Below are 12,229 nucleotides of genomic sequence, written 5' to 3' on the forward strand. Positions count from 1 at the left end.
CTGTGAGGTTCCTGGCTGGGGTCCCATGAGAGGCCAGACTTCTAAGGCGGAGTTGGGTTCTAAGCAATGGGTTGCATCCCAGCCTCCTGAGGAATTAAGACCCTCTCACTTTGTGAGGCACAACTGAACAGTGAGGAGAGCCCCACATTGAGCCAGCACTTTGAGGGCCAACGGGTCAAGCTCTATTGAATTTCAGTTCTCCTTGCATGGGATGTTTGTCTCTCAGGAATTAGTGCATAGGGCTGTGAAATGGGAAAATGAGGGTGCCCTCTAGATATGTACTTGTCATGCTAATTGCAGGCTTCCCCTAATCACTGTGCCTCGTCTGTCACAAGAGTCAGTAATTTGTGTGATATGCTATTTTACTCTTCATAACAAGTCAATTGTCCCAATGGAATATGCAGAGCTAATGTTCACTGCCACTTACTGGAATCCCAAACATTAAACCTCAATGCTCATAGAAGAGATTACATCACACAGGATACACTGATGTGAACCACATTTCAAAGCTTCATGCTGAAGTCTATCATCACTCACCCCGTTACAAGCCATTATGGGGTGCGTCTTTGAGGTGCCCTGTGAGGATGAAGACATGGGTCCCGTGGGTCCACTCAATTGCCCTGTTACCTAATGCAAAGAATTGTGATGGGGGGGGGGGGGGGGGGGGGGGGGAGAGATGGGAGGGTGGTGGTCAATGGCCGGGAGAAATGTTCAAGTGAAACTCTCGAGGGTCTAGGTGCATAATTCTGGTGACGTTGAGAGTGACCTGAATGGGGATATGCCAGTGTGAGAGGGTAGGGTGTGAGGCTTAGTGGAGAAGCACTCATTAAGGGGGTAGCACATGGGTGGTAGTCTCAGAGGATTGGCGGGCTGAGGGGCAGGCCTTTCTCAGGAATCCTCACTCCTCAGTTTGGTTTTCTTCCCTTTTCAGTGCGTGATTCAGGAGAATCATGGAGCCTGTCGAGTTGAGTTCCTACTACAGCAGCAAAGACAGAGACGTGTCACTGCACGCAGCCAGGAACAGCACCCTGCTGAGGAGGTGGAAGCTGGGCCCATAGCTGTACCCAGAGCAGTACCACAGAGGGATCAGCCCTCTTTGTGACAGTACTTTCCAAATGTATTCTGACATCAGACTTCCTATCTATCGCTGTCGGAGCCACAGTGCCAGAGAGGGCTGTGTCTGTCCCGGGGGATGGTGGATTACCTTTGCCATGTCCTGCAAGAGCTGGTGCACCATGGAATGGGAGGACACCCATTGCCCGTGGCCTTTAAAGTCACCGCCGCTCTGAACCTCTATGTGAGTGGCTCATCTCAGTGCAGCACCAGTATCTGTGTGGCATTTCCCAGTCAGCTGCACACAAATGCATTAAGGAGGTAAAAGATTCCCTTTATGCGAGAGCCCACATGTATACCAATTTGGACCGGGACCGGGAGAGTCAAAGGGCCACGGCCATGGGCTTTGCCCATTTAGCTGTCATGCCCCAGGTGCAAGGTATGATAGACTGCACCGATATGGCCCATACAGTCTCCATCGCATCATGCAGTGCCATTTATGAACCACAAGGGATTCCACTCCGTCAGCGTACAGATCGTCTGTGACCACAGGGTGAGAATCATTCAGGTGTGTGCCCTTTTCCCAGGGAGCATCCAATGCAGATGCATCTTGGGGCATTCGTAGATGCTTGACGTTTTTGAGGGGACCAGCATTTGGAGGGATGGCTCCTCAGGAACAAGGGATCACAGAGGTTCTGAGCTGAGCAATGGAGAAGACATTCCCCGCCATGGAGGGCATGTCCTGCGCCACGGTCCTCACAGTGCTGGCCTTTTGCATTGCATTGTTGGTGCCATCTCCTGGGTCAGAAGGCAATTGGACTCCTCCAATCAGCCTTATAGTCTGAGGAGAGATGCTGGCACCCCTTCCTGATTCTTTCGACTCTACCTTTGCAGTTCCATCAGGTGCGGGATGAGCGGACCCAGGGGCAGTGTCCTGGACTCCAGCATCCCTCCGAGTGTCAGGACCCTGGGACGTTCCTGTCTCCATCTGCTGTAGATCATCAGCTGTGAGGTGTTCACCATTCAGTGACTGAGAAGCCTGCCCACTTCTTAACCCCACTGCAGTGTGAGTATATCTGGTAGTGGAAAATGCGGGTGATAGCTTTGATGCCTCTCAATGGGGATGTCCGAGATTCTCCCTCGGAACTGCTTGGGCCCGTGGTATCCAGGAGGCACGAGGATGGTCCGGGCTGCTCTTGATTACCCTGCAAGGGAAGGGGGATGGCATTAGTACATCACAGGGGGTAAATGATGCAAGATGTTTATTCACGTGAGGTTTGAGGAATGAGTGTTTGTCCTTAGGGTTCTCAATTTTGCTCGCTCTCCCAACTTCACCGTCAATACAGATACAGTCCTGCTTCTCTCCACCAGCTCACGGGCTCTTTCCTCATGGGTGTGTGGGTGAGAAGGTGGGGGTGAGGAATGCCTCGGTGACTTTGGGTCGCTGTGCCCTCTCATGCTGGTTATGCTCAAATTTGTCCTGCAGGGATGGTGAGAGTGTAGCCGGGAGTCCGGCCAGTTCAGATGTTTGAGGAGTGGCAACCATGGGACTGGAATGGAGCAGGGATGCAAGGAACGGAGTTGAGACAGGGGTACCAAGGTGGTTGTGGTGGGGGTGGGGGGGGGGGGGGTGGGGGGCAGGGGGTGGTAGTGGAGGGGAAGAGCATCTCATGACAAGTGGGGGGATCGGACATGGGGGTTGGGGGGTGCTTATGGGCGGCTGTGGAACAGATCGGGCCAGTCGGATCTACACGGGATGTGGGCATCGCTAGTTAGGCCAGCATTTATTGCCCATCCCTAATTGCCCTTCAGAAGGTGATGGTGAGTTGCTTTCTTGAATTGATGGAGTCCTTGAGGCGTAGGTACACCCACAGTGCCATGAGGCAGAGAGTTCCAGGATTCGTCCCGTGACTGTGAAGGAACGGTGATATACTTCCAAGTCAGGGTGGGGAGTAACTGGAGGAGAATCTCCAGGTGGTGGGGTTCCCAGGTATCTGCTGCTCTTGTCCTTCTAGATGGTAGTGGTCGTGGGTTTGGAAGATGCTGTCGAAGGAACTTTGGTGAGTTCCTGCAGTGCATCTTGTAGATGGTGCACACGGCTGCCACTGTTCGTCGGTGATGGAGGGTTTGAATGTTTGTGGAAGGAAAAGCAATCAATCGGGCTGCTTTGTCCTGGATGGCGTCGAGATTCTTGAGTGTTGTTGGAGTTGCGCTCATCCAGGCAAGTGGAGAATATTCCTTTACACTCTTGACTTGATTTTGATTTGATTTATTTATTGTCACATGTCCTGAAGTACAGTGAAAAGTATTTTTCAGCGGCCAAGGAAATGTACACAGCACGTACATAGTAGACAAAAAAAAGAATAATTAGCAGAGTATATTGCCGTGTAGATTGTGGGGGATTCAACGATGGCTTTGTGGGGTCAGGAGGTGGGTTACTTGCCGCATGATTCCTAGCCTTTGACCTGCCTGGTAGCCACAGTATTAATATGGCTAGTCCAGTTCAGTTTCTGTTCAAGGGTAACCCCTCAGGATGCTGATTGTGGGGGATTCAATGATGGTAATGCCATTGAATGTCAACGGGTGGTGGTTAGCTCCTCTCTTGTAGGAGATGGTCATTGCCTGGCACTTGTCAGCTCAAGCCTGGATATTGTGCAGGTCTTGCTGCATTTGGACATGGACAGCTTCATTATCTGAGGAGTCGCGAATGGTGCTGAACATTGTGCAGTCATCCGCAAACATCCCCACTTCTGACCTCATGATGGAAGGGAGGTCATTGATGAGGCAGCTGAAGATGGTTGGGCCCAGGACACTACCTTAAGGAACTCCTTCAGTGATGTCCTGGAGCTGAGATGATTGACCTTCAACCACCACAACCATCTTCCTTTGTGTCAGGTATGACCCCAACCAGCGGAAGATTTCCACCCTGATTCACATTGACTCCAGTTTACCTAAGGCCCCTTGATACCATACTTGGTCAAATGCTGCCTTGATGTCAAGGACAGTCACTCTCACCTCACCTCTGCCATTCAACTATTTTGTCCATGTTGGAACCAAGGCTGTAATGAGGTCAGGAGCTGAGTAACCCTGGCGGAACCCAAACTGAGCATCCGTGAGCAGGTTATTGCTGAGTAAGTGCCGCTTGTTAGCACTGTTGATAACTTCTTCCATCACTTTGCTGAAGATGGAGAATAGACTGATAGGGCGGTAATTGGCTGGGTTGCATTTGTCCTGTTTCATGTTTGCAGGTCACACCTGGGCAATTTTCCACATTGCCAGGTAGATGCCAGTGTTGTAGCTGTATTGAGGTGCGTTCTGAAGCACAAGTCTTCGGTACAATTTCCAGAATATTGTCAGGGCCCATAGCCTTTGCAGTATTAAGTCCTTCAGCTGTTTCTTCATACCATGTGGGGTGAATTGTATTGGCTGAGGTCTGACATCTGTGATGCTGGGGACCTCCGGAGGAAAACAAAATGGGTCATCCATTCGGAACTTCTGGCTGAAGATGGTTGCGAATGCCTCAGCCTTGTCTTTTGCACATATGTGCTGGGCTCCTCCAGTGAGTTATTTAATTGTCCACCACCATTTATAGCTGGATTTGGCCAGACTGCAGAGCTTAGATCTGATGCGTTCATTGTGGAATCGCTTAGCTCTGTCTATTACTTGCTGATTATGCTGTTTGGCTCACAAGTAGTCCTGTGTTGTAGTTTCACCAGGTCGACACCTCATTTTTCAGTATGCCTGATGTTGCTCCTGTCATGCTCTCCTGCAGTCTTCATTGAACCAGGGTTGGTCCCCTGGATTGGTGGTAATGGTCGAGTGGGGGATATGCCGGGCCATGATGTTGCAGATTGTGGTGAATGCAATTCTGCTGCTGCTGATGGCCCACAGCGCCTCATGGATGCCCAGTCTTGAGTTGCTAGATCTGTTCAAAATCTATCCCATTTAGTACAGTGGTAGTGCCACACAACACGATGGAGGGTATCCTCAACGTGAAGATAGGATTTTGTCTCCAAAAGGACTGTGCGGTGGTTACTTCTACCGATACTGTCATGGACAGATGTATCTGCAGCAAGCAGATTGGTGAGGATTGGATCAAGTATGTTTTTCCCTCTTGTTTGTTCCCTCATCTGCTGCAGTCCCAGTCTAACAGCCAAGTCCTTTAGGATCCGGCCAGCTCGGTCTGTGGTGGTACTACCGAGCTACTCTTGGTGATGGACATTGAAGTCCCCCACCCAGATCCTGTTGCCCTTTCAAGAGTGTTTAGTTCGACTCTATCAATTCGTGACTCATACACTGCAGGTTAAGTCCATTACAAAGGCCAAAATCAGGAATATTTGAACTCACTGAGTTCAAATAGCCCAGCTGAGTTTGGATTTCCCTCCTGGGAATTGGGTGCAGGATCTCCACATCTGGATCCCGCCCATCATTTTGATATGCTCTTGTAGGCTTCACAACTCCTCAAAAATCCAGCCCACATCATTGGCGGGCTGGGTCCAATTGATCAAGATGAACATCTTGCTGAGATTTCTATTTTTATTCCAGTGTCTTCTAGTGTTCTTGTCCAAACCGTTTTTCCGAAAGGTCGAGTGGTTTATTTCTGGTTTTATTTGGCGGGCAAGGTCCCGAGGATTCAGAGGGAGAGACAGGCAGGAGGCTTTGCATTGCCAAATTTGCTGTACTATTATTGGGTGGCTAACGTGGAGAAGGTGAAGGGGTGGTGCGGGGACCTGTGGACTCTCTGGGTTCAGATCGAGTCGGAGTCATGTAGGAGGACACGTTTGGGGGGCACTGGTAACAGCAACACTTCTGTTGGCACCAGCAAAGTACTCAACGAATCTGGTGGTGGTGGCCACGTTAAAAATGTGTAGGCAACTCCGCCAGCATTTTAAGTTGGAGCAGCTTCAAGGCTGGCTCCCATTTGTGCGAACCATCTATTTGAGCTGGCAAGGCTGGATGCCTCATTTTGTACGTGGAGGGAAAGATGGGTCGAGAGAGTGAGGGGTTTGTTTTTGAAGGGGCAGTTTGTCAGCTTGGAGGAGCTGAAGGAGGAATTTGGGCTCTTGGCCCGGACATGTTTAGGTACCCCCAGGTGCGGAGTTTTGTGAAGAGGTTTTTTTTTGGTTTTCCCGGTGGTGCCGGCATCTTCCTTATTGGAGCGGATTCTCTCCTGTTCAGGGTCGGAGGAGGGCAGTACATCCGGCATGTATGCACGGATAGCGGGGGAAGAGTTGAGTTTGGTGGAATGGGTGAAAGCAAAATGGGTGGAGGAGTTGGAGCCAATACTGGAGGAGGTGTTGTGGAGTGAGACGCTGCGAGGTTGAATGCTACGTGTTGTGTGCGAGACTGAGCCTTATCCAGCTAAAGGTGGTGTTTCGCGTGCACCTCACTAATGAGAGGATAAGCCTTTTTTTTTTAAGGGAGTGAAAGATAGGTGCGAGCGCTGCTCAAGGGAGCACACCACACACACACACACACATTTTGGTCCTTTTCTAAGCTGGTGGGTTTCTGGAGGTCCTTTTTTGACACCACATCAGTGATCTTAAATATTGCGCAAGAACCTTGCCCCTTGGCGGCTATTTTTGGGCTTTCGGGTGTGCCTGAGCTGTAGACAGGTGCGGCTTAATGTCCTGGCCTTCGCCTTATTGGTGGCGCGGTGGTGGATTCTGTTGGGCTGGTGGTGGCAGCACCGCCAAGTGCTTTGGCGTGGCTCGGATATTTGATGGAGTTTTTGAACCTCGAGAAGGTGAATTACGCCTGAGGGAGTCGGTTGAAGGGTTCCATCGGAGATGGCGGCCGTTTATATTGTATTTCAGAGAATTGGTCGCTGTTATTTGTTTGGCGTGCTGAAGCGGGGGGGGGGGGGGGGTGGGTTGGGTAGCTCAAGGGTTACTTATCTTTTTCTGTTTTGTTTTTGTTGTTTTTGGTAGGTTGTGGGGGTATTTGTAAGGGGTTGGTGTTTTGTTAAAGGCATTTGTTTGTATATTTTTGTGATTTTGTATAAAATGTTAAAAACCAAAAGAAAACATTTCCAAAAAAGAAATCCTGCTCACATAAAGTATTTTGCCAGTTCTATGGTTGAAGACATTTTAGACTGGACTTTTCTGTACCTCTGCTGGCCTGCAAGGAGCATGGCGATCCCCCAAGCATCACTCAGGTGGTCATCAGAATGAACAAGCGTTTCCACCATGTCAAGATGCTGACCCGTGAAAAAGAATCTGTGTACTATATTCACGGCTTATTATGTAGTTTCCTCTATGTTGGGGGGACCAAATGCAGATTGGGTGATCACTTTGCTGAACAAATATGTTCAGTCTGCAAGAGTGACCCTGAACTTCCAGTCGTTAGCCAATTAAATTCTCGGCCCTCCTTCCATTCTCTGATCTCAGCCTCCTATGCTCTCCAAAGAAACTTAATATAAACTCAAGGAAGATCATTTTATCTTTCCGTGAGACACATTACAACCTTCCACACGCAACACAAAGTTGTACAATTCCAGCTTATAGCCGCTGCTCCCATGGTTTTCAGCCAGCAGATGCTGCTAAAGTTCTGTTGTTGCCATTTACAGCTCCTCGAGACCAGCTTTTATTTCTGTACTGATCCCATTACCACCCTTGTGAACTTGACCCATCATTCCTTTCTCTATTTAAATCATTCTCACCTTCTATTGCAAACTTCATATTTATTCTTTCTACCTCCCCTGACCCACCCTCTCTCTGTACCTACCTAAAATTGGTTTCACCTGTAACATTTTTCGATTCTTGGCAAAAGGTCATCAACGTGAAACGTTAACTGTTTCTGTCTCCAAAGAAGCTGGTTGACCGGCCGAGTATTTCCAGCATTTTCCATTTATTTTTTGATTTCCTGCATTCTTGCTATTTTGCCATTTGCATTAATGTTACGTGTATATTGTATGAACAGTACAAAGAACAGGACAGCACAGGAACAGGCCCTTTGGCCCGCCAAGCCTGCGCGGACCATGGTACCTGCCTAAACTAAAACCGTATGCACTCACGTAGTGCGTATCTTTCCATTCCACCCTGGCCTGGATTCTCCCTTCTGGGGACTAAGTCCCCACGCCTGCGGGAGAACCGGCGCCAACCACTCCGGCGCCAACAGCCACCAAAAGTGCTAGGTCTACAGCGGAGAGGTTGGCTCCGCTCCAGGCGGCAGCGAAGGGCCGGCGTGATCTCGCGCATGCGCCGAAGGGCCGGTGTGATCTCGCGCATGCACCGTACCGTCGGCATGGTTCCGCGCATGCGCAGACCGGCCGGCGAATTTTGGCGCATTTCTCTTCTCCGCGCCGGCCATGCGGAGCCCTACAAGGGCCGGCGCGAAAGAAAGGAGTGCCCCCACGGAACAAGCCCCCCCGCAGATCGATGGGCCCCGATCGCGGGTCAGGCCACGATGGGGGCCCATCCCGGTGTCGGATCCAACCCCCCCCCCCCCCCCCCCCCCCCCCGAGGAGCGTCCCCGATGACTTACCTGCCAGGTCCCGCCAGTACGTGAGGTGAGTAATTCACACAGGCGGGACTGGCCAAAAATGGATGGCCACTCGGCCCATCAGGGCCCGGAGAATCACCGGGGGGGCGCTGCCAACGGCCCCCAACCGGCGTGGCGGGAATCCTGCCTCCCGCCCGAAAAGCGGCACCGGAGAATCCGGCGTCGGGGCGGTGGGGCGGGATTCGTGCCGCCTCCCGGGGATTCTCTGACCCAGCAGGGGGTCGAAGAATCCCGCCCCGATTCATATATTTGTCTAGATGCCCCTTAAATGCCACTATTGTACCTGCTCCCACCACCTCCCATATATTTATCACCCTCGCACAGCTGTTCTAAACTTTTCCCCATGCACTTTAAACCTATGTCCCCTAGTACTTGACTCTCCTAGCCTAGGAAAGAGCATCTGACTATCCACTCTATCCATGCCACTCATAGACCTTGTAGACCTCTATCAGGTCGCCTCTCATCCTCCATCGTGTGAGAACAGACCAAGTTTATCTGACCTCTCCTCATAGCTAATGCTCTCCATACCAGGCAACATCCTAGTAAATCGCTTCTGTACCCCCTCCAAAGCATCCACATCCTTCTGGTAGTGTGGCGACCAGAATTGTACACAATATTCTAAATGAGACCTAACAAAGGTCCTGTACAGCTGCAACATGACTTGCCAATTTTTATATTCAATGCCCCGACCGATGAAGGCCAGCATGCCATTTACCTTCTTGACCACCTTATCCACAGGTGTTGCCACATTCAGTGATCGGTGGACATGCACGCCCAGATATCTCTGCCTGTCAGTACTCACAAGAGTTCTACTATTTATTGTGTAATTCCTACATGCATTGGACCTTCCAAAGTGCATTACCTCACACTTGTCCGGATTAAACTCCATCTGCCATTTCTCCGCCCAAGACTCCAACCAGTTTACATCCTGCTGTATCCTCTGACAATCATCTTCACTATCCTCAACTCCACCAACTTTTGTGTAGTCTACGAACTTACTAATCAGACCAGCTACATTTTCTTCCAAATCATTTATATACACCACGAACAACAAAGGCTCCAGAACTGAACCCTGTGGAACGCCGCTCGTCATAGCCTTCCATTCAGAAAATCACCCTTCTACTGCTACCCTCTGTCTTCTGTGCCCAAGCCAGATCTGTATCCAACTTGCCAGCTCTCCTCTGATCCCATGTGACTTCTCCTTTTGTACCAGTCTACCATGAGGTGCCTTGTCAAATGCTTTACTGAAGTCCATGTATACAACATCTACTGCCATTCCCTCATCTATCATCTTTGTCACTTCCTCGAAAAACTCAATCAAATTAGTGAGGCACGACCTCCCCTTCACAAACCCATGCTGTCCATCACTAATAAGTCCATTTGTTTCCAAATGTGAGTAAATCGTATTTCTAAAAATCTTTTCCAATAATTTCCTTACCACTGATGTAAAGCTCACCAGCCTAGAATTTCCTGGATTATCCCTGCTGCCCTTCTTAAACAATGGAACAATATTGGCTACTCTCCAGTCCTGTGTAACTTCACCTGGAGCCAATGAGGATACAAAGATTACTGTCAAGGGCCCAGCAATTTCCTCCCTTGCCTCCCTCAGTATTCTGGGGTAGATCCCATCAGGCCCTGGTGACTTATCTACTTTAATGCTTTTTAAGATGCCCAACACCTCCTCTTTATTAATATCAACATGACTCAGTAGACAGAGTAATGTGATTTTACTGTTCGTTGTATTTTGTCCAAACAAACAATTTGCAATACTTGGCTGAAATCCTTCAGCATTGTCTATTGAGTCAGCAAGGCTGAAGAGATAATGCATTTCAAAAGTAGGAAATGACAAAAGACAAGATATGGCTTGTCACAACAACTTCAAAATTACCACCAGGAGAGTTTGCTTTATTAAAAATGTGATTTACTTGGTGCTCGAAACAATAGCACCAGGGTATTTGTCAAGAAGCTGAGTCATCCTAAATATGGAAAAAAATATTTACTTAATGACTGTATTCGAGGTTGCATTATGCTGTCATTGAATTGAATTTTATTTAATTACAGAGAGTATCAACCACCAAGACTGCCGGTGCTCCCTCATACAGCAGGTGGTCAAGCTCACAGCCACACCAGGTATAGTTCCAGACAATATTCAAGAATTAATGCAATGGAAATGTGAAAAGCATTAAATCAAATGTGTGCCAACTCAAGGAAGGAGTATGTCAGGACCAATCTGGCTCTACTTGAAAATGGCTATCCAGTGTTTAAATTCTAAACTTTCCTCGTGACTTTTATTTGCTGTGGTTTTCTCTTGTTGGATCTTCCCATGTACTTTGATAAGAGAGATAACAGGGGACATGTCCCTAAATCCCTTTCAGTACTGGGAGATGTGTAAAAGCTGCAGGAAGCCTGGAACCTTCCATTGACACCACAACTGAAATTGTGAACTCATTATTGGGTCTTCCTATCACACATGCCATATTAGCTCATAGCATATTGGATCATCAAAACATTTGGTTATTCCATCTGCATTCAAACGCAGTGTTAGCTAGTTAACCTGACAGATGCTAAATATGCCCAAGTTGCCTGACAAGCATCATGAATTTCATACATTGCTTAACTGACACAAAAATATGTACTAATCACCAGTCGCTCTTGGTATGTCGTCTCATGTTCCGAAACAAATGAAAATACAGTTAGCATTCCCTTTTCATCTGCCAGTCAATATAAATATCTTAAATGTTCTCTGACAGTAATGAGCGGTGTAGGTCAATGCTTGAGTCATTCCTCACAGAGATCACACGCAACACAATCTTACTGTTTCCTCCTGTTAACACAGTACTACTAGAATGATGTTTGCCGTGCATTGCAATGTTTTCTTAAAGTAAAGCAGCACATTCTCCGGTTGGCGGGATCCTCCACTTCGCTGGCAGCGCACCCGCTCCCGCGCGTTTCCCGACAGTGTGGTCTGAGACCCCATTGACTGGCTGCGGGAACATAGAATCCCGCTGCCAGTGGGGGGCCGCACCGGGAAACGGGGCTGGCAGGACGGAGAATCCCGCCCAAGGTGTTTTAGAAATTTGATGAAATAACACAATTGACTTAAAATAATATTTATCAGAGCTCTATTTACGTTGTTATTATTGTTGTTAATCAAATTGTGCATTTATTATTAGTGTTTGTTCCCATTTTGATGCACAGAATCATGACAGGGTGTTTTATCCATTTCTTTCCTGTTGTTAAAATCACAATCAAAATTTACTCTTACGTGAAATGGACATGACAGAGACACAAAGATTTTAAATTGTGCCAGTAAAATATCAACTGAATAAATAGAGTAGGAAAGAATGATTAAGTTCCAGTCAACTTTCTACTCCAGGAAAGCAGGATGGGCCCATGCAGATTACTCACAACTGGTATTAATATTGTTTTTGGCTACATGATTCTTGCCTTTGAGGTTTATTTGTGATGTTGAAATGTACAGGAGTGTGAAAGACTATTTTGGTGCATCTGGTCAGTCCCTAAAATAAAATGAGCAAAATATGACAGTTTTACCTTTCTTTCAGAGATAGTCCCAATCTAACACTCCTTATTTCAGTCAGAAGATCAAAAACTGTCTCACTTCATTATTTCAATGCAATCGTTAGAGGTTATCCTGTGTGCTATGTTTCCGTTA

At 48.2% G+C, this 12,229-nt stretch overlaps 1 protein-coding gene across 5 annotated transcripts in view; it reads left to right on the forward strand.

Annotated features, from left to right (window-relative positions):
* LOC140425249 (RNA-binding motif, single-stranded-interacting protein 3) overlaps nucleotides 1-12,229 on the forward strand; it is a 2,012,293-nt gene that overhangs the window by 448,507 nt on the left and 1,551,557 nt on the right. For all 5 annotated transcript variants that reach the window (XM_072509361.1, XM_072509362.1, XM_072509358.1 and 2 more), the window contains exon 3: nucleotides 10,618-10,686. In XM_072509361.1, coding sequence (XP_072365462.1) covers nucleotides 10,618-10,686 — 69 coding nt within the window. The remainder of the gene's footprint in view (nucleotides 1-10,617; nucleotides 10,687-12,229) is intronic.

This window comes from Scyliorhinus torazame, chromosome 6, assembly GCF_047496885.1.
Source record: "Scyliorhinus torazame isolate Kashiwa2021f chromosome 6, sScyTor2.1, whole genome shotgun sequence".
NCBI lineage: Eukaryota > Metazoa > Chordata > Chondrichthyes > Carcharhiniformes > Scyliorhinidae > Scyliorhinus > Scyliorhinus torazame.